The 23,717-nt window shown below is 38.5% G+C and overlaps 1 protein-coding gene across 1 annotated transcript in view; it reads left to right on the top strand.

Annotated features, from left to right (window-relative positions):
• SHOX (SHOX homeobox) overlaps nt 1–23,421 on the top strand; it is a 28,027-nt gene extending 4,606 nt beyond the window's left edge. The window contains exons 2-5 of the mRNA XM_026666721.2: nt 3–211; nt 7,914–7,971; nt 8,052–8,140; nt 15,709–23,421. Coding sequence (XP_026522506.2) covers nt 3–211; nt 7,914–7,971; nt 8,052–8,140; nt 15,709–15,954 — 602 coding nt within the window. The 3' untranslated portion in view covers nt 15,955–23,421. The remainder of the gene's footprint in view (nt 1–2; nt 212–7,913; nt 7,972–8,051; nt 8,141–15,708) is intronic.
• Nucleotides 23,422–23,717: the final 296 nt, after the last annotated feature.

The following is a 23,717-nucleotide window of genomic DNA, read 5'->3' as shown; positions in this document are numbered from 1 at the left end:
AGGGATCTATGAATGCAAAGACAAGCGGGAGGAGGTGAAATCCGAGGACGAGGACGGCCAGACGAAACTGAAACAGCGGAGGAGCAGAACGAATTTCACCCTGGAGCAGCTGAACGAGTTGGAGAGGCTATTCGACGAGACGCACTATCCGGATGCCTTCATGAGGGAGGAGCTGAGCCAAAGGCTGGGGCTGTCTGAAGCGAGGGTGCAGGTAAAGGAGGAAGAGACTCTGCCGTCCGTCCTCTCTGCTGGGCTTTTAGTTCAGAGGCCGGTTGCCTTGTAGAACAACATCAGGACACGTGTCAAGGCAACGGCGGAGCGGAGGGTGGGGGAGGGAGGGAAGATGGGGAGCGGATTCTAGCTTGGGCTGTTGCGCTCGGTTTCTTGCCCCCTCGGAGCCTTTCGTTTCCACCAAACGCTCGGCGTCTCCTTGATCCCACTTCCGACCAATCAGCTGCTTGATTTAACAGACCCAGCCAGGAGCGGGGGGAAAAAAACACCAAACAAACCCCTTTCTCTTTTCTCTTTTGTTTTTGTTGCGCTCTGTGGCCGGGCGGGGACAATGGCTATGGAAAAAGCTGGGTGCTTTGGGAGTAGATAATCCAGAGCCGAAGGGAAATGTGCCTCTGTTTGACTTGCATAACAAGAGCATGAATTCATAGGACCCCATCTGCTATTCCGTCCCCGATGCCCCTTAAAATATAATGTCTCTAAATCCTTAAGAATAGGTTTGGATTATGTACTGATAATTCACCAAGGCATCTGTGGCCTGTGTGCATATCTATCTATCTATCTATCTATCTATCTATCTATCTATCTATCTATCTATCTATCTATCTATCTAAATACCCGCAAAAACTTAAGAAAACAACTTATCTATCTATCTATCCGCAAAAACTTAAGAAAACAACTCTCTCTCTCTCTCTCTCTCTCTATATATATATATATATATATATATATATGCGCAAAAACTTAAGAAAACAACTATATCTATCTATCTATCTATCTATCTATCTACCTATCTATCATCTATCTATCTATCTATCCCTCCATCCATCTATCCCTCCATCCATCTATCCAACCTATAGCTTCTATCTATTATCTTCTCTCTGTCTTTGTCCCCCATTCATCCGTCCGTCCATCCAATCTGGGGTTGCCCATGTTAGGGTAAAAGAAATCCGGGCGACCACTAGATGGCAGCCAAAAGATACAAATACTTGTAATCACTGATCGCAATTAGATCTATTAGATTGGACTTCAGTTCTTCAAACTGGTTACGCCTATGGTTTTATATAAAAGCTACAGGTCACCATCTTCTGAAGTAACAAGATAAACAAACGGACCCGCAAAGCTAAAGGAACGCCAGGATTGGTAACAGTGACCCATTGAGTCAGATATTAAGTAAGGAAAGGAATTTTGATAAAATCATCTTTGACAAAACCTTACAGCACCAGGTTTTAAAGTCAAAGGCAGGTGAAGAAAAAATTATGCCCAGGAGCTTATTGCCCTTTCTTTGACTATTTTATGAGGTGAGGAAGGAAGAGAAGGCATCCTTAGGAGAATCTCAACGGGATGCTTTGGTTTTAGACTCTTAAGTTTCCCATCAGATCGACTTCCTCCTCGTGGATTTAATATTATCGAGCATGTTCTGAACTAATCACCAGAATTAGATCTCTAGGGACCAGCAGATACTCCTGGGGAAACAAGTTTGTTTATATTGCAATAAATAATCATTTTCATTGTAATTTTCCCCCCTCCAAATGAATGTGATACGTTTTCTTTTTTATGACAAGCAACAGGAATATTTCGTGTACATTTGCTGGTTTTGGAAAAGAAACAGTAGCAGAGAAGAAGAAGGTTGTAGTGGTTTCAGTTCTCCTCCGCTTCCACCCCCCAATAGAATCGGCTACAATAAATGAATTAGATTAAATTTTGGCTGAAGGCGCCATCAACTTTTATGTCACGTTTTCCAGTTCCTTACAAGAGAAAGTCTCCGGTAATGTTCTTGAGAGGGCTTCGATACAAAGTTTTCATTAAAATAAATTACTTGTAGTTGAATTTTGCACTTCTTCTTTAAAACAGTTTATTGCTGCAGTTAGTCCAACACCCTAACAGGATATTCATAGTTACAGGAAAATTGGCGTTCCAAGTGTTTGCAGGTTTTTGAAATATTTCTTCTCCGCTCCCTTCCTCCGGGCAAAATTGCCCGCTTTTTCACACGAAATCCATAAAAGCCATACACCCAGAAAGACTTCAGCCTGATAGAAAAGAAATATTTAAAAGAGAGCGGGCCGCTGAGAAAACCAACCGCCCTTTATTTAAACATAAACAGGGCTTGATGTGCCTGATTGGAATGGTTCAAGATTTATTTATTCTTGTTTGGTAAAAGAAAGGAAGCAACGGAAGAGACCCCCTCACTCCAAAATAGATATTTTAGTACTTTGAGAATTGTCTTCTGATGCTAGTCAATAGCTCCTGTCCCTTGTTGTTAAAGGCTCTAGTTTCAATTTAGCGTGGAAATCTGCTGCAAATAAATTGGAGCTCCTGCGGTAGCTACTCCTTATTAACCTTTTATTTTTAGTGTTGTACCGGCAACTCATATCGCCCAGCTGTCAGGGTTATAATTGAAAGTTATGAGACCGTAGTGAAGGGTAGGCAGTAATTCAATTACGAGCAAATATCTTTGGGTTTTATGGCGCAGGGCTAAATTAAATGTCATTATTCACTGTCTCTAATGGAAATCAAAAGGAAATCAGATTAGAGCATTTGTGAGAGAAATCACTGAGTGATCCTTAATGAAGAAATAACTGTCTAAAACACTGTCCTGCGCTTTACTTAGCATATTCATGACTAGTTGGAATTGATCGGGAATCACACCCGGGCTGATTTATGAAGACTCTGCTCTTGGGCTAATTCATCACTTCCACGCCTCCTCCTCGCCCTCTTCCCGAAGCTGGAAAGGGAAGGGGGTTTGATATTTCGAGCTGGCACAGAGCCCTTGGGCCTTAAGCGGACGGGACCGAAGAGAACGGGACTCACGGCCGGGGAGTCAAAGGGGCTTTGGAACCGGGTCTCGGGTTGTAGTAAGGTATTAAAGAGGGTTTCCGCTATAGAGACCCGTCGCTCTGGAGATTCGCCCTTGGCACACAACCCATTCTTTGTGAGTGGTGTCAGGCTTCTAACCCGAAGCAGGGAAAGTCAGGTTGATCTTGGGGTGTATAAAAAGGAAGGTCCCGCGTCATTCCCATGCCAAACCCCTAGAATCTAGCTACTTTTCCTCTTCGGTCAAGGAAGCGAATATCTCCCCTTTCCCAACGTCTCAAAATGCACATCCGTTTTTGTTTTTTGTTTTTAAATATATCCTATAAGCAAATTAGAGACTCCTTTAATAATTGTCGATTAAGTGGCCTGGCTTTATAAGATTAAGAATTTCTCTTGATAGATATGATCACTTATTTTTATGTCAAGGCCGTGGTTGATGAGGATCGTGGCGGGAGTTTTCATTTCAAGGGAGATTCGTTTTGCTCTCGGTCAAAACAAAATCCAGTTAAATCCGCAACTCTCGGCCTGAAATTGATTAAAGCTGTTAGTCTGCAGACGCGCCTATGAGAAAAACCCAGTTGCCTTGAAATCAATGGCGTCGTTTCCCAACGGAGAGGGAGGGAAGGTGGTTTCGAGAGTCGACTCGAAAGTTTAGTTTGTTTGATGTCGCTAGGGCAGGAGTTGTTTCTATCTTGGGAAGACCGTTTCGAGAACCTCTTAAGGGAGACAAAACAAGGGATGGCAGTAGTGCTTTTTAGGTAGAAAAAGTAGAAGAGAACCGCGGAGCGAGAGGGGGGGAAAAAAAGCTCTTCTTTAAAAAGTTTCAGGACCTCTCCAAAAATGCGTTTTTATTTATTTTAATTCGGCTTCTCACTGCATTCATTTAAGGCCTCGCATATTGGTTACTGGGGATGCCGCGGGGAAAGGGAGAATATCCCACGTGCTGCAATGTTAAAGGCGGCCAATTCCTGTTCAAGAAACCATTCCAGTAGCTCTGGATAATTAATGTCTTTGGAAGCCTTTCTTTGCACTAATTACTCCGTTGTAAATGGCCATCATTAAGGCAATTGAAGAAAGCTTGGAGGCGAAATGTGATGTAGGAAGTGCAGTTAGTATTAATTAAGCGTATGATCAACTTGGCAAGCGGAAGACCTCGGCAGGGGGAGGAGCAAAGGGCCACAAGACTCAACTCTTAGATTTGATCTGTGTCCATCACAAGCAGTGGCTGGCTAGGGAAGCAAAGAGAGCTTTGCAGGGGGGCTTTCCAAACCAGGTTTGAAAGGTTTCTAGCAGGAGGACAAACGCTTGGGCTACTGGGTAGGCCAGTGACATGCAGTGTCACTCCAGCTTCACAAGAAGGCATTTCCAGAAGGGAAGGCAGATTTTCTGGATTGCAGCAATTTTAGAATAAAATACAATGAATCAGCTGGGGGAGATGCAGGATTAATATTAATCTGTTAAACCCAGATCTGGAAATGTTTTGATTGCCTGCTGGAAGCTATGCCTGTTTCAGTAGCCAGCAGGAATGTCAAAAAGACACAGAAGTTTAAAAGCACTTGGTACTTTTGCCAGTGACTTTTAGTGACTGTGTTTGCATCACAACCAGAATGGCCTTTTCCCTAACTACAACATTTATGGATGATGCAGACTCAATTCATGTGGACTTTAAGGTTCATTGGGCTGTAAAAAGATAGGCTTCCCCAAGCCCAGTTCCTTTTCTGCTGACCACTTGGACATGTTTATGTGGTTTACTTGGCAATGGGATAGAAGTGCTTCATCTTTGTCTTGTTCTGAGATTGTAACTTCCTACTTCCCTCAAATTTTCAAATTTTCAATACAGTATTAACCAAATATAACTTGGCTTAGCTTTTTCCTGATCAGCCAAGGTTATCTAGAGGCTCCCACCTAGCTGTAAGAATGAGTGGGAATCACAAAACCTTAGTTGAGACAAACATTCAGTGAATCTTAGCTAAGAATGTTCAAAGAAGATAATTAGATTGTATGTATGTATGTATGTATGTATGCATGTATTTGTTTAAGTTTTCGTTGGTACTTACATGTATGGTATTCAGCTTTGTTCGGGTATTTTAATCAGACGAACACAATACAGAAGCCTGATGATGGCAGATGAGATTCTGCCGAAACGTTGCTACAACTTTAAAAGCACAACTATAATATCCGAACAAAGCTGAATACCATACATGTGTGTGTGTGTGTGTGTGTGTGTGTGTATTTGTTTTCTGAGGTTCTCAGAAAACATATACATACATATACATATACATATACATATACATACACACACACATATATACACATACACACACACACACACACACACACACACACAGTTGGCTTTGTGCCTAAGATGGGACTAAGATCTTAATTCATGGTCTGTCACTTTCTAGCCATATATGCTTTAACCACTGCATCAAACTGGCGCTAGAAAAATAACCTCTTCTAATTGCTAGACAAGTTATTCGGTGTGATTAGAAACATTCACACCTCGAAAACTACCCTGGCCTTTATGGAAACCTTTCCTAACCTGGTGCCCATCCAGATATGTAGGATCTCCTCTTCTTTAATCCTCAAACAACATGACTATTCTGATTAGAAATTTTTGGAACTAGTCCAGCACATCTTGAAGTTCTACACCGAAAGAGAATGCTTTATGGTAGCACTATTGTTCTCTATTTTTTTCATGTAATGGATGATAAGTTACTTTTCTAGAAGGACTTTCCAGGAGTTGTTTTGAACTTTATTGAGCCCAAATGCTAATTTTGCAGGTCTATTGGAATGCAATTCTGCAGTTAGATTCACTTCATCCAGACTCATTTTTATAAACTTAGAATGAGACTTTTTTTCAGGAAATTGTTGTCAAAATAAGCAAACGTGGTCAAACTGGAATGTAAATCAGTGGTTAGATAAGTTAAATACCTACCCCAAATCATAGAGAATGGTAGAAGCCCTATTAGAGGAGTGAGTTTAGCAATGACAATATTGAAGGCATAATTCAGTTTTCTCAGCAGGAGGAATTGTGTCGTGCTGTTCTTTCCAGAATTCACTAGATGGATAAAATAGCAGTTCCTATATAAGGCACTCAGCCCCTGAGGCCAAAGACACAATTTGCTTTGTCTAAAAAAGAAGCAGCAGCAAACTGACAAAGATGTGTGTGTACCATTCATATGGTTAAAATCACTACTATTTTTGGGACACTGAAATGATAGGAAAACCACGGTTCTTAGTCCAGCAGTCCCATGCTACTCCAGGAAAGTGTATAAGTCCCAGTTAAATTTGGAATGACAAGAGCAATGCAAATGCTTTGCACAATGTCCTTGAAATCCAAACGGAGACCTTTCAGGGTGTTTTCCCAGCTTGGAAACTTCCATAGAAGGTTGAATTACAAATCCCAGCATGCACCACCCCACAAAGGAATGTTAGAAATAACATTAGAAATGTTAGAAATTAGAAGTTAGAAATGCACAAGCATTTTTTTTTGGCTATATAATAAACTTTCCAATTCAATTTCAATGAAGCTTTGTAAAAGTGGACTCCCAGGATGTGCAAAGGCAGCTAGGATTGTCACATTATTGAAGGGGTGGTTTGATTTGGACAACCCAGCCATTGGGTTGGAGAGGCAGCAACCTCACTGGGAACGGATCTGGTCTCCAAGCAGGCAGGTGTATGTAACCCCAAGAGAGGCTGCAAAGTGAGTTTTGAATTGGATTCTACTCATTGTAAGGAAACTTCTTTTAAACTTCTTTTAAAAGTCATTATTTAGGAACATTGAGGAAGACTTCTTTGCAGTGGTTCAGGTGCAGGATGGAAGTGTAACCTATTCGTTTTGTAGCCGGGGATCTATTCATAGCAGCAGCCCAATTCCCACTTTCCCCCACTTGTAGGCTATTTAATTGGTTTAGCTCCTTCTGTAGCCCTTTCATGGAAAACTGTCTCAGGCCTTGTATCATTTTGATCCAATGCCTTTAGTAACCATATAGTTGTTAAGAAGACTCAGAATGCCAATCTAATTAAGGGGGTGGGCAAGGCATACTCAGCCCATTTTAGCACAGGACTGGGGCGGTTAAGTAGGTGCATGGATGCAAATAATTTTATGCATGGAATATCCTGCATCCTTCCAACACACACAAAAAATCACACCTGGATGGTTTGAAGCACGTCCCCTTAATCTGCATTATGCCAGCAGCTTTTCCCACTGAGATGGCAGACAGATAAATTGAACTATGATTTCCATGATCCTCATAACCCAGTCCTGGTTATTGTCATTTGCAGTTGAAGGGTGAAACATTTTAACACATATGGAGAGCAGCAGATTGGGGAAGGCAGATCCACAACTGAGCAAGGTGGGAAAAATGGAGGGGAAAGTTAAGATCCTGTTAAATTTTAAGAATGCTAACCTCCTGAAATGTTGTTGGAACTCAGTAGTATTTAATTATGAGTAGAACCCCAAGGGACTATACTATACTACTATTATTACCTGTTTTTATTTGCTTAATTTAGCCACGAAGCATAGGTTTTTAACTTGTGAACTCTACAGTACCTGTAGCCCTTTCACGGAAAACTATTGTGTTTGATTTTTTTTTTAATCCATCTCTTGATATCAAACAAGCACACTGAAATGAAAAGTTTCTCTACTCGGGAACTTATTCTGAGTACTAGAACTGAATAAAAGTTACTTGAGATCTAACAACAATTTCAGATCATCTTTCTTCTCATACAAACATTTTTGTAACTATACATTTTCCCCTGTTTCCTAGCTTTTAAGAAAGTTTGGGGAGCCATAGACGGATTTCCCTTAGCTCAATGCTGCTGCTGCCTGCTATTATTACTGACAACATCTCTTCTCCTCTTGACAGGTTTGGTTCCAGAACAGAAGAGCCAAATGCCGAAAACAAGAGAACCAGATGCATAAAGGTAGGTCCTGGGAGGAAGTGGAGTGGGGGCAAAGTGACCTTTCTGAAGACTCTTTCCTGACTACATACCTTTGCTTGCAGGTGTGATCTTGGGGACGGCCAGCCATTTAGATGCCTGCCGAGTGGCCCCCTATGTGAACATGGGAGCCCTAAGGATGCCTTTTCAGCAGGTAGCTTATTTGAATGTTCATCTCCAGACTGATCTGGCTCAGATAGCTGTTAAGTTAATATTTGGGCAGAGGGAAGGAAGGAATGTGTGACAAAAGGACATATTCTGCCCATATGTACACAGACGGGCTTTTATTACCAATAGTTCCTGGTGCCTTGGCTCCCTGGTTTTAATTATAGAATTCTGGAAAGGTTTTAGCAGAGTAGGTCTATTTAAAAGTCATCCCTTCAATAGTCTGTAGAATTCTAATATGTGTGCTTAAATCTCTGCCACACTCTTGTAACATAGTTGCCCTGTGAGTGAGATGGGTGGTCTCTAAATTTGACATATAAATAAATGAGAATAAAACAAAACAAACTATGTACCAATTGATTGTGACCAGCATCTCAGTGTGATTCCAAAATATTTGCTAATAGTGACAGGTAAAACTCCAGCCAAAATAAGATGTTGCTGGAGTGCATATGTTGAAATTCAGCTTTTTGAGCACTTTGAAAAGGCACACATCCAAAACAAGTTATTACAGTGAATGCAAAGTGAGAAATGTTTCCAGCTGTGTGGGAATATATCTTTAGCATGTAGTCTGAGCAAGCAGAAAATAAGATTTAGTTATTTTCCTTCCTTCCAAATCCACACACTGTGTTTGAAAAATAAGCAGCTTTGAGTACGGTTACTATTTGAAGAGTTCCAGGAAATACAAGGATTCGGAAGTTGAAATTGAAAAAAAAAAAATTCCAGAAAGAGGAAATGGCAAACTATAAGGGTAGGATGTATTGGTGAAGTCAAGGAGGGTCAAATCCAACTCAAAGGACACTTTTTTACATGATGTACGATGGATCTTTAGCACAGCTAAACCTTTGTGGCATCAAAGTAATGATTAGTGGAATAGCCTATTACGCTGTTCTGCTGGTAGGAAAGGAAGCACATCTTGAGGTGCTGATTGGCTGATCAATAGTTAGCGGCATGTATTTTGTGTTCCCTCCATAAAATTTAGGCACCCCCCACTTCCTGAGAAATCTGCCAATGACTGATGAAGGTTACATTGTACATATACAGTACATATCTCAGGGCAGGAAACAGACAAAGTTTATACCCTTTGGCAGATTAATCATGAATTTCTGGTGATTTCCCAAAATTCAAAGGTGCTATAAAGCTGTTTAAAACATGGAACAAGATAAGGACAGCGTAATCCTTATCTTGGGGAAGCAATGGGGGATTCTTCTGTCAATAATAACTGAGAGGAAAGGACTTTAACATAGTGATGTGCTACCTTATCACAGGATGTTATCTATGTCTTTAATAATTTCACAATTATTACAGACGTGGCCTCTGTTAGGGTTGAACATGGAACAACTTGGTTTCAAATAGCACAAAAAAGGCAGTTTTACTCATGGCAAGGGAAAATAAAACTATTGAGGAAAGAGGCAGCTGTTAGCATTTGAACACGCATCCTGTATTCTTGGGTGCTAAAATTTTTCCTTCCCATCTCCTTCTACTACCCTTCTGTCTTTCTTCTTCATTTCAATATTTTCCAGGTTAGATTGCTGTCTAAAACCAAATATATTCCTAACATTAAAAAAAGAAGCATATGTATATCATTGCTGTCAAATCTGTTTTCTGCATAAGATTTTGTTATATATTAAAAAGCCTGTTAATAATAACATCAGTTCTGCCGGGCTTCTTTTGAAGCTTATTCTTTTTTTAAATTAAAAAAGTACCAACATTTCTGGATTTCTGGAGTGAAGAACTTAGCGGGTGAATGAAATAAGTCTGTGTTTTTCCTGTTTTAATGCATCAGAGGAATTGTGGTGAAAAAAAAATAGTCATCTTTTTTTTTTTCAGGGAACATTTTTTTTCCTTAGCTTTTTGTAAAAGTCTTATAGGGAAAGGTGGCAGTCTGTTATGGAACCATTGTCCAGCTTTACTTGTGATTTATTTTTGGTGGAATTTTAGAAATATCTCTAGACTTCCCTGCATGATATTTGTAATTTTTATATTTTCATATGAGATCATATATCATTTCTCGTTTGAGAGAAAACCCATTAAAGGGAAAAGGAAGTAACAATTACACATGCTTTAGTGGAATGCAGGTGAACAATTAACTGGATTGGTTGTTATATGTAATGGTAGAAAGCTAAGAGAATTTGGAGTCAACACTGTAAAAAAGAGCCACATTGACCATTGACGATTAGAGCAGAAGGTTGCATAGGAGGCATAGAGAGGCCAAATGATGCTAAAGCAGCATGCAATTATTCCTTCAACTTTCCCTTGATCACATTTTGGGTGCTTGACAACTGGCCTGCATTTATGGCTTTTTGAAGGATCCCATAGTCATGTGGCTGCAATTTATGACTGGCGTCTATTGGTTTCCACAAAAAACTTCCATGGTTGACAATGGGTTTGTGGAACAACCTTGTTGATTTGCTTAAGGACTGCCACAAAAATGTTCTAAAATAGGGCTGGTCATTGATGACCACTTAACCAGCATGACCTACGGCTGTAGTTCTGGGTTCAGTTATGTTCATATATTGACAACTACCTATACTGTGTTTCTATCAAGGTAACCTTCCTCTTCTTCAATATTTTTATTCCCCAAATAAACTCCTAGCAAAACGAACCTGGTTTTGGCACGTGTGATAGCAAAGCAGTGCAATACAAATTCCAGAAAGAAGAATTTGCCTGAAGGAAAAGAAGAGCAAGCATCAAAATTAAAAGGGAATGAGAGGAAAAAGCAGGGGGAGGAGAGGAGAAGAAATGTATAGTAGATAGCTACATAGGGAAACAAATGATGTAAGGAGAAATGACTGCCAGATACTGGTCCTTTGGAGCAAACCAAAGGAATGTAGGGATTGGAATATTCAGCAGGAGGGAGACAGTGTGGAAAAAGAAGACTGTTACTGATTAAAAAAGAAAATGAAACTTCAGCACAGCATAGTACCTTATATTCCAGCTTTTAGGGCCAAATAGGCTAAGAGATGAAAAAGTCTTGCAGGCATGAAGAGGAAATGTTGCAGTTTAAAGCTGAGATACATTGTTACCCCCAAGGTCTGTGCCCCTGATTTTCCAGGAGATCTCCCCCTTTTTGTGTCAGCTGCTAAAAGGTAGAATTTGGGATCAGAAGTCTTTGTGAAATTCATTTCCACTTTCACTAAAGGAGGACCAATGAGCTTCACAATAATCTTCCTGAACAACAAGTATACAGTTCTTAAAGAAAGTGTATGGAAATGCTAAAGGACCTGACTTTTCCCTCCAGGAATATGCTTAGATCTTTGCACCGAAAGCCAGGGAAACTTTTGTGGAGTTCTGCACTAGTGCCTTGTATATTTCACTCAACTATTTATATTCTGTCCTTCAGGGCTTGGTGTTGATTGCCCTACTAAATCCAAGCTTTACCTATAAGGATCATCCACCTGGGAAATCCCCACTAGATGTGGTCACCAGCCATCCATAGATTAGGGGACTGGAGGCTAACACATATGAAAAATGGTTGCAGGAACTTGGTATGTCTAGTCTAATGAAAAGAAAGACTAGGGGAGACATGATAGCAGTGTTCCAATATTTCAGGCTGCCACAAAGCAGCGGGTCAAGCTATTCTCCAAAGCACCTGAAGGCAGGACAAGAAGCCATGGATAGAAACTAATCAAGGGGAAAAGCAACCTTGAACTGAGGAGAGATTTCCTGACAGCTAGAACAATTAATCAGTGGAACAATTTGCCTGCAGAAGTTGTGAATGCTCCAACATTGGAAGTTTTTAAAAAGATGTTGGATAACCATTTGTTTGAAGTGGTGTAGGGCAGTGACGGTGAATGTTTTTGGCAATGAGTGCCCAAACCAGAACATGTGTGCATATACATGTATGGTCATGTGCCTGAGTACAGGAAAACTGAAGACCAGCCGGCCATGTGCACATGCCTGTTTTTTAGCTGTTTTTCGCTGTTTTGGGGGCTGTTTTCAGGCCGTTATTTGGGCCATTTTCCAAATGCACTCCAGAAACCAGAAGAGCAGCTGGCGATAGCACATGTGCCTACTGAGAGGGATCTGTATGCCACCTCTGGCATATGTGCCATAGGTTCGCCATCACAGGTGTAGGGTTTCCTGCCTAGGCAGGAGGTTGGACTAGAAAACCTCCAAGGTCCCTTCCAACTATTTCTATTCTATTCTATTCTATTCTATTCTATTCTATTCTATTCTATTCTATTCTATTCTATTCTATTCTATTCTATTCTATTCTTTTGTTAGAGCAGCTGAAAATCACAATTCTATGTATCTTGCTGTTCTGAATCATTCTATTTTGATAATTTCACCATTCCCAGTTACAGCCTTTGTTTTGAACTACAGGAATCTCTATTGTACTGTGAGTCTACTATTTCTTTAGCCTGCCCTTGGTATGAAAACAATTAACTTGGGACTCCAAGAAACTTGGGAATAGCATGAGTTAAATTGCCTGTAAAATAGAATATACATATTTTTCAGGAGAACAGTACAGTTGGTATGTTTCTAAAGGAATGTAGATGGCCTGAGACTAACAATCTAGAGAAAAGGACAGAATTATTACATGTGGACTAATTTTATTTCCCACGAGTTAAAGATGAAAAATAAAAGAAAGGAGGCCAAACCCAGTAATTGAAAGTATTAAATAGGGAAGAGTTTCTAATCAAATTTGGCAGAGTGTTATTTTTAGTCCACCCTGAAAAAATGTACACAAGAAAGAAGCCTGTTTTGATTTGATGAGTTTAATTACAACTTAAGAGAAGCCTGTGAGTTTGAGTTATGGTAAGAAAACCTTTTTGGACAATGGTAGACCATGTGCTTCCTTGGCTGTTTTAAAATTAGAACTAATGGAATAAATATTGTTCCTCCCCAATTTGTAACTTTACAAGGGCTTGGAAGGAAGGATCCTTATTAAGTACCAGTGGCCAGAATATTAATAAAGTAGATGTGTTAAGATTTGAAATAGGTGCAATGGAACATTAATTCATGGCCTTTACTAAAGAATGGTCCTGATATTCATGTTCATGTTTGTACTAGAAGCATCCCTTGCCATCATCCAGAAGAGAAGGCTGTAAAGAGAGTGGAAGGGAAAAGCCATAATGGCAGAAGAGGCTCATTGGAAGCATTGGGGATAAGTGAAGGAAAAAGAAGAAGAGATTGTAGATATTTTATAAAGACAGGAAGAGGAAAAAATAATTGTTTTATATATTTAAAATGAAACAAGCTCTTCTGCTTAAATTCAGAATGGTAACAATGCTAAGCTGGAAGAGAAGGAAAGATGACTTGAAATGTTCTTGTTTTTACTTGAATGTAAAGATGCTTCTTTATAGGAAGAAGAGGCAGAGGCTAAGAAGAGGCTAAGAATCTGGGGAGAATGTAGAACAGATTAGAGAATGAAAACACAGAAAGGAAAGGAGACAATAGTATTAAAAGGAAAAGGAAAAGAAAGCACTCTTGTCATAAAGTAAACATCTCATAAATTCCCTACTTCTAAATATTCTATATCTCATCCTGGTTGTTTTTATGAAATTATTATTAAAGTTTTTATTGTTTAAAAAAACCAACATGCTATACCTGAGTGCTTCCAAATTTTGAATTAAGGTCAAATTCATCATTATATTATTTGTGCTGAAACAAACCTAGTTTTTATCATAACATGCACACTATTTTTTGACTGGTAATTCCTTAAGACTCTATCCAACCCTATCAAATGCCAGACCCTGGACAGGGGTGAGGGAGGGGACGGGAATGGAAGGGAGGAGAGGTTCTATCTGGAAAAGCTAGTTTGTAGTAGTTCTAGAAAAGGACACTCTTAGTGATATTTGCAGTCAACAATATAGGTAGGGTAATGTAGCAAGGAAGAGAGTGCTGCCAGTTTGAGTGATATATTCACCCACTGCATTGTGCACTATGGTAGATTAAATTCTGGGTTATAAAAAAAACATAATGCATCTTGATTATGAGTTTTTTATTTTTAATCTGTGAATAACTGCTTATCTATTTTTGAATACTAGTGATAAAAACAAAAGGAATGTGAAATCAAAAAGACTAATATTATTATGATAGAGGTTTTAGTTCACAGATATTCTAGTCATTTAAATAATGTGGCAACTTTTTGTTTGTAGACCATCTCTATTTTAAAAGACCTGGATGGAAGCAGTGATACCTGGGTGACATCTGTTTTATAAGAGTGATTTAAGGGATAAGATTTAGCACACCTGTTTTGTTCTTTATTTTATGGAAAATCATTAATAAATTCCATCAAAAATCATTTTTGGTCAGTAAAGAATTCTGTTCTATTCCTATTCCTATTCCATTCTACCCTGTTTCTCCAACAATATGGCCTCCCCCAATAGGAAGTCCCAGCATGTTTTATAGGCATGAAATGAAATTAAGCCCCTCCCCCCCAAATTAAGGCCTATATTAAAACATGCGAAATGGGGGGGGAATGGTGGGGGGGCTTGCCGTTAGGAAGTACTTTTGTTGCACACCCGGATATGGTGCTGCCTGCGTTGACCCCGATACGAAGTGCCCCACCAATGCCGAGGTCAACATCCAAGCCGTCACCGCCTGCCCAAAGATGCAAGGGGGGGGAATTAAGTCACCCCCGAAAAGATGGCCTAGCCATTTTTTCAGGGCTCAAAAAAAATAAATAAGACCCAGCCTTATTATATGAGAAACACGGTAATATTGGGGATGTTCTCACATACAATCAAGAGTTATATAAGTATAGTTTCCCTACCTATAAATTACCACAATTTGACAAGAAGAGACACTTTCTTTGTCAAAATCATACCCAGGAATGCTTGACTTTTAAAGCAGAACCGGAAAACTTTTTTCAGTGAAGGTCTCTTGAAATATTGGAAAATGCCAGATTTTAACCAAAGATGGATCTAGATGAAGGAGAGGATGAGCCCATTGTTTAGTGTAAATGGATCTTGCATCATTACCTCCTTCTGCTTCTTTTTGTGCTACCCAATTCCATCTCTGTCTCCCTTTCTCCATCAAGGACTTCAAGCTGAAGAGTTAACTATTCCCAAAAAGTGCAAGAATGGACCTATAGGAATTACTTAAATGATACTAAGTACCACATGAAATTAATTAAAGTGTTTCACAGTCCTTAGTCAGCCACGGAATTGTTTCCTCAACTATTTATTTCATACTTTGTGTGCCCCAGGCAGATAAATGGTAAATACTCAACCTTCACAGAATTTAAATTACTTAAATAAGTAATCATTTACAAAGCCACAGAGTAATGCCCGATAAACAGTGAGGGAGATGACCTTGACAAAAATAGGCAAGAATCATTACCTAGATAGAGAGGGCTGAAATGGGGTGGAAGCCCTGAGAAGCAAGACCATGCAAATGCTATTCTTATCCACTGGGGCGTAAGAAAGAGTGGAATGACATAAACAGACTTGTAAGATTCTATTAACATGTCCATCTCAATAAGGTATAGTCTCCTTGTGGAATTGATTTCCTGGCCTGGTAGGGCTGACTTGCTCATTTGTCCTGTTGGAATATCTGTTGGAATATCTCCTGTTAATCTATTTTCTTTATGGTTCTTTTTTCCCCCTTCAGGTCCAAGCTCAGTTGCAGTTGGAGGGGGTCACCCATGCCCATCCTCACCTCCATCCTCACCTAGCTGCTCATGCCCCTTATTTGATGTTTCCTCCACCTCCCTTTGGACTCCCAATCGCCTCCTTGGCTGATTCTGCCTCTGCAGCTGCAGTTGTGGCTGCAGCCGCCAAAAGCAACAGCAAGAATTCCAGTATTGCTGACTTGAGGCTCAAGGCCCGGAAACATGCTGAGGCCTTGGGGCTTTGACATTTCCTTTCTGGAAGCAGTTTCATTGCCAGGATGGACAAAAGTTTCCTTTTTTCCAGCTGTCATCCTTGCTTGGCTGAGACAAGGACAAGTGCTAGATTTTGAAAACCTTGGGAGACCTTATAGATGCACAATCAGCACTGGCCTGCTTTTTCTTCCTTTATTCCCCCTCTTCTTCTTCCTCTTTCTATTTCCTTCCAAGATGTAAGAAGTGATTCAGTTGATCTGAGGACTGAAGGACCCACCTGTCTACCTTTCTGATTTTGGCCAAGCGCTTAGTGCTGATAATTGCAGTCAATTTTTTTTCACTCCCACCAGATACACACTGATTCTGAATTTTAGGTATAAATAACAACTTTACAAAAGAAAAAAGACAAAACCAAGAATACTTTGGGGAGGAGAGAAGATGAGAATAATAATTCTCCAAATTATGTGGCATCTTTGAATGTTGGGACAATTGGAGCTTGACCATGGCCAAAGTGATCATTGTGTCAGCCTAACACTGTACACTGCTATCAGTTTTGCGAAGTTGTGCATGTGCCTAACAATATATAACACCATTTGGAAATCACAGACTCTACTGGAACAAAACCCAAGCTTGAAAACAATCCCAGGGGCTGGTCTCCATTACCATAACATTTCTCCTTAGTTGCCAAGTCTATTATAGCTATTTCACAAATTGCTCATGAACTAAGGAGCTGCTTTTGCAAAAGTGGCTTAAATTTAGAACATGGAATTTCAAATCACAGATAAGGCAGTTTAATCCAGACCTAGCAAACCCTCCAGCTGTATATTTTACAAGGAGCTACAACAACAGAAAAGTTTGAGAGACAAAAATTACACAAAAATCAAAGATGATCTAAGTGATGGAAACAATTATAATGAACAGAATAATAATTAACCATCTGAATAAGCAGATATGCTTGCAAGACAAAGACAGGTTGACTTCCTTGCTTTGTTTTCCAGATGTCTGGATTTCTCAGAAGAAAAATCTCCTTGGCTTGCTCATGAGAGATTGATTCAACTATCAAAGATGGACATGCAGTTTTAAAAGCATAATACTGATGCAGTGTTACGTTTAGTGAAATGCAATTGAGTGCAGTAAAGTGCAATACTGTAAATATTTTAGATTAAAAGGGAAAAATAGCAACACGTTCTTATTCTGTTTATAACCTACTCTATAGGAACGGTTTACCTGGTCCTTGGTGCTCAGACTTAAGAATGATCATTTATTGCCAAAATTAGATAGTCTGGTTTTTCTATGGTATGGTGAAGAAATAAGAATTGCTTATATAAAGGGAATTGCCATGATTTTGATCCAGTTTATGCCCCATATTTCTGGGAACTAAGCTCAACTGCCTGTTTTAATTATAATTATAATTAGTATTGTTATTATTTGGAAAATTGTTTTAAAATAAGGAGCAACAATCAAGAAAATGTCATACAGAGGTGGATAAATTCAGCATGCGAGTTGTATAAATGCATAGAAATAAATCCAGTTTTAGTCACATTAAATGCAACTCATTGGAGTTTTCTAATGAGTAAAATCTGTAATGCCAGTCATAGAGAGAAAGGAAATCGACTGAAATTATATTACCAAACTGGGATTATTATGTCTATGTTTCTGACTTGCATGTAAATTCCTTCAACCAACTCATTAATTTGGTGCATCATCTGGGGAGAAATATTCCTCTATTTCTACAGCTGTTTGCATTTGATACCAACATTTCACTGATGGAATCTTTGCTTCTCAACAGCATACAGTCATTCAATCTGTTGCCCTCAAATGTATTTGTTTTTTAAAGCAATTATTAATGGAATATTTTGTTATTTTTTAATCAGTTCATAAGATATATTTCTTTTGTGAGTTCATATTTTCAAACTTTGCTCCTAATGCTGATACTTTCTATTGTGCATTCAGTCTTACTGTTGGCATATTGCTTTTCACCATTTATTTATTTGGCGTAAATTATATTTTGAATATGCTTAAGAACAGATACATTTACCTGACTTTCCTACCTCTTTGCAAAAGCCCCAGTACCTCTTTGTGCCAAGAGTATAATGAAAGCATAACCTTAAACATATCTACAATCTTTCACACAGGTATACATAGGTCTGCCGTATTTGAGCTGTAAAAATCCAGATAACATTAGATCATGGCAAAGAGGTAGAGAAAACTCTGTTGCCATCTAATAACCTGGATTTGCAGCCATATGTCTCATAGAAACACTGTATTATGGTTGATTGCAGTTTTAAAGCTTATAATAGAGAAGTCAGAAGTCATGGCATATTTCCTCTGTGAATTATAATGTAAAGCTTTAATGAAACTTTTCATGTATTATGATGAAAACCTTTTCAAAATTATAATTCTTTGGGTGCCTTGGATAAAGCAAAGTTAAACTCGTGGGAATTGAAATTCAATTAACCTGTAGGGCACCAGATTGAGGAAGACTACTAAAAAGCTATGGAAACCTATCAGCAAATGTTTTCTCTATGCAATGCCAATGCAAACTAGAGAAGTGTTTATGATATGTAATTGTAGAGCAGCAGCAAGATGGCAGATATTTCTCTACTCTGAATACAGATGGAATTAATTAATTTCAGTGCAATCAATCATTTCCCTTTAATTTATCACAAAGAACTAATCTACTTCAGTGCACAGTTTCATGCAAGATTCACCATCCTCTGCCCGTTATATTGATTTGCTCTAAATTCATGCTCTAGTTCATGCTCAATTCACTTAAAAATGGAACCCAATTCACCCTAGGCTAGGAATAATGGAAATTATATTTATGGAATGTTTGATTAACACATTTTCTTGTTATGAGCCTGCTTTCAATAGTAGTTACCTCTCATAATTTGATTCTGGTTTTAAAACTGAATCTCTTCTAAATCAATTCAAAAGCCATTGGTAAGTTTATGGGATTTTCAGTTTGTTTAATGGAATTCTATGGCTTCTATACAGCTTCAGATCAGATATTTTGGGAATGTTTGCCAAAGCATTAAAGGGTGTGCTTAACAGAAGTGAAATTGACTTGTGCTTACTTGCTATTTTGTGTCTTCAAAATCTCTTTGTATACATATGTTTTCTTAATAGGCAAGTTTTTGGACACCATTTTTTGTTGAAAACTAGAATAGACTTACGTTTTGTTTGGCTGACTAGATTTTGAAATATTTACGACATTTGATTGATACTTTTATTTTCATGTACCCATCCCATATAAACAGTTTCATATAATTTAGCATTTCTTATACTTTGTAACAGATGCTACTGCCTGACACCACAAATGATATTGAATGTAATTACTGTAGTAAAATCAATTGTAATTTTAAAGCTTTCTATCCAGATGATTAGCAGTTGATGGATATCTTGCTTATAAAGCAAGGAAAGGCAACTTTATCATGTATGTTATGATCAATGGTGAAGATTGCTGAGAGTTGTAATCCAGGAACAGCTAGAGTGCCATACCTGCTTATTCTTGTTTTAAAGTACCATATGGAAATGGAGAAATGGTGCAATTTGATGTACAGTTATGGACACAGGTCTATTCTTATCTCTCATAAGCTCTTGGGGGAGACCTTTAAAGGGTTACAAAATGTCAGCAAGACTTCATGAAATTTTTTTGAATTCCCATATTTTGATATTTTTGAGAGATAATAGACTTTTCTGTGCTTTTTCTTTTAAAGATTTTAGTTTCAGTTTGAGCTGGTCAATGAGAGATTTTGGTGAGTTTGGTTAATGCTTTAGAATCTAAACGTATTACACTGCCAACTTCTGGTTATCTTTATGTAAGAAAAAATATCCAGTATGAAACTTTTATTTTGGAGATGCTTCACCTGCTTTTGGTGAAGACAGCTTGAAATAATTTTTGGATTAACAAGGAACAAAAATGAAAATACTACTTTTATGAAGACTGGAGAAAGATCATTTGTGAGTTAAAATGGTGTGAAAATAATAGTGCTGCTTGAAGAAGGTAAATTCATATTTGGATCTTTTTATTTCAATAGTTTTTTTTTCATTCTTGCAATGTTTTAAAGACTTATTTTAATGCTTTACAAACTTATTTGATCAAGTAAAGGAATGGCGCCATTCAAAAGATGCAGCCAGATTTACTTAATGTATACTTGTTAAAACAGATACCCTTTAATTCTAGTTTAGTGACCGATTCCAAATATTCCTAATTTGAAATTCAATGTGTAAACTGCTTTAGATTCACCTTCAGTTTTTTAAAAAATGATTTTTATAGATGAAAATTCTGGTACAACTTATTTTGTTTCAGTATGAAGAAAGATACAAGACAGAATGTTGTGCTTAAAAATTACAGTTTGCTTTCTTGGTTGTCAGTTTCTAAAATGCAGCTGGTTTGTAAGAATATAGGGAAAATTGTGATGTCCTTCTGAAAATGGAGGTATAACAACTACTTTTTGTTTTAAGAATAATATTTTTTTTGTCTTTTGTCCTTTGCTGTTTTGATTGTGTCAGATAAGGAAAATAGAAGAAAAGAGATGCAAGGAAGTTAAATGTTCATATTGATAGCCAAGGAAATGAACTGAATCATTGCTCCAGTTAGAACAAGAATTCTGGTATAAATGGAGGAGTTAATTGAATCCTGCCACTTCCCAATAGCTGTTCACATGCAGCCACGTTTTTCAATTAGGAAAATTTTTTCAAGCAAGTGATCTGTCACACACATTGTGAAATGATTTCTGAATATAAAAGTACTATGCTGCATGCTCCTCTTCCTGTTTAAAATGGTTCAGTAACTTAGATAATTATTACCACCTCTCCATCTTGAGTTAGTTAGGAATACATAAAAAAGGTTCTAGAACAGGGGTGTCAAACTCGATTTCATTGACGGCCACATCAGGGTTGTGTTTGACCTCAGGGGGCCAGGGTGGGCATGGGCAGGGTGGGCATGGCCAGCATGACATCACTCATGTCGTAGGCCGCCTGTGGTGGCCTTAGCGCTCTGCCGGTGAAAATGGCTCCCGAGCTCTATTTTTGGCTGGGATGGCCTCCTGCAACCCTCTGAAAGCAAAAACGGAGCTGGGGGGACATGCACAGCCCTCAAAAGCTCCTTTATTGGCTGGGATGGCCTCCTGCAACCCTCTGCCAGTGAAAATGGAGCTCAGGGGGGACATGCACAGTTCATTTTCACTGGCAGAAGCTCTGTGGGCTGGTCTGTCGCTATTTCCAGGGTGGCCCTGTGGGCCAGATCTAAGTACCCTGCAGGCCGGATCCAGCCCCTGTTCTAGAATCTCTTGCTATGATGGTTTCAGCAATTCCATTTTGTAGCAGGTCGTGTCTTATGAGGTAAGAGCTGCATCAAAGGTTGTTTATGTCTGGATCTTCTGCCAGAACATGCATGTTTTAGGATTATTTCACTTCGTTAAGAACCTTCAGTTTTGAGGAACACACAAATGCACACAGTTTGTACAGGCTGTTCAGACTTCAATTTGCTTTGTGAACTGGCTGGTTCCATCCAAATGAAGTGGTGAAAGGAACAGAGGTGGTATTCAGCAGGTTCTGGAGAACCGGTAGCAGAAATTTTGAGTAATTTGGAGAACCGGCAAATACCACCTCAACTGGCCAGCCCCCATCTCTTCTCTGCCTCCCATTGAGTCCCAGCTGATTGGCTGGGTCTTTTTTGGTTGCTCTGCATAGGAGAATGGAGCTGGAAAGCAGGTTAGTGAGGTGGGGAGGGAATGGGGATTTTGCAGTATATCCTTCCCCTGCCATGCCCACCAAGCCACACCCAAAGAACAGGTAGTAAAAATTTTTGAATCCCACCACTGGTCAGGATCACCCTTTGTGATACAATTATAATCTCTGACAGGCTGACAGTAGAATACTCATTTGAAGAAAAATTACATTTAGCATTCGGGTGCTGGTGGCGAGGACAAAATGTTGCAGTAAGTGATGTAGTGATGCAAAGTGAGAAAGCTGTGTCATACATGTGGTTGGAGCCTGGATTTTCTGATTTCCCTTGATCTTGTTGGGTAGAGATTTCTTTTTAAAAGACATTGCATGCATTTTACAAAGTACACTACAACTTTTGTGCATTTCTGATGCGAAATGGGGGAAGCTGTGCAGCTTATTTTGGACAGTTGTGGCTGAAGAGAGCTCAAAGGCAATATAGAAGTTTGGGGCCAGATGTGGTGAAGAAGACCTGCTTTTATCTGTCCCTGATATAATACAGATTGAAATTAATTAAACTGCATTTAATTGTGGTTATATTGTGGTCTCACTGTTTTCCTCCTTTTTAAAACTATTCTGCCTGCAGTACTGTGTGCTATGTTAGATTTTCCTTGTGAACTTATACCTCAAATATATCCAATGGTGTCTAATATATATTTTTTCTTTGTAATAATGACCTTTTTATGAAATCCTACAAAATGAGGAGCTCTGCTTGGTTATATATTCTATCTCTTTTTAATTTGACTGTGGGTTATTTCTCCGAAATAAATGTGGAAACATACTCCACATATTTCCACTAGGAAACTCCAAGATCTGTACTACATATCAACTGTTGTTTATTCAAAGTCATCTTGATAGCTATGGTTGTCAGGCAAGAAACTTCAGGTCCACATGAGAAGATTCAATTAAACTTGATTTATTGGTAATCATGCTTATGCATTGGAATCTACTCAACTAACAGTTAATGCCTGCTTGGGGTTAGATAAGGGTCAACAGAATTCAAGGGAGGTTGGACTTAATTTGCTTGTGGCTATGAAGGGATTCTAGACTGATCCCATTTTAACTCTGCCCCAGGTTCTGTCAGTTCTTCTACTACAATGGTGAAGGTCAGAAGATGGAGCATCAACATTATTTGAGGTGCATTATTTGCTAATATGGCATATTTAACAGGAAACGGACAAAGAACATAGAAAATATCAAATTAGGACTGGAAAAATATTTATTGAATGCTGCATTTTAATGAAAATAAACTAATACTATGTGTGAAAAATTATCACAGGCAAGCAGATATTTTGCTTTTTATATTAATATAGGTGAATATTTTATTTATTTATTTTTAAATGCTAAGCATATGATGTTTTAATTCTGTTGAGTAAAAACAGGAGAATGCCTTCTATTTTTCAAATTAATTATAATGAAATTGCTTTTCCTGAACCATGAGCAGCCTGTGTGATTCAAATAATCATTTTTTTTAATCCTGGATTGATTCTGTATACACAATTTACGAATGTATCAGGGATTTCTGTAAGGGATAGTAGTGGTGGGAATCTTATATAAAACCAATGGATCTTTAGTTATGTAACCCTCTGTTATTGTGGAATTAAAAGAAAGAAAGAAAGATAAACACCTTTTATAATTTGAGATATTTCGGAAGACTCCTTTATCAGACAGATAGGATCTCGGTCTCAAAGTGTTATTATGTTGATTCATATGAATGTACATCCTGTAAAAATGATATGTGAATAAACTTATAAATATTTGTAATCCTATGTTAAAGGGAAACTTGAAAAGAATGATGCTAAAGGAACTCTTTCATAATGGGAATCTTTTCACTGAATATATAAACAGATTGTTTATTGTTTTTCTCCTGTGTGCTTGTGTGAAAAGGAAGAGACAGAGCATGTGGCATAATAGAGAAGTATATTTATATATAATATAAATGTTTCTATAAAGAGCTGCACAAAGTGAATTGATCTTTTAATACCACAGAACCAAAGGAACACATTGAACGAGAGAGATACAAGAACTGAGATACAAAAAGTGGGAAGATTATTATAAGGGTAAT

Source organism: Notechis scutatus, chromosome 5 (genome assembly GCF_049901735.1).
Source record: "Notechis scutatus isolate UNSWTSFEM ecotype Mainland chromosome 5, rNotScu1.2, whole genome shotgun sequence".
Taxonomy (NCBI): Eukaryota; Metazoa; Chordata; class Lepidosauria; order Squamata; family Elapidae; genus Notechis; species Notechis scutatus.
This window is presented reverse-complemented; position numbering and strand designations above follow the sequence as displayed.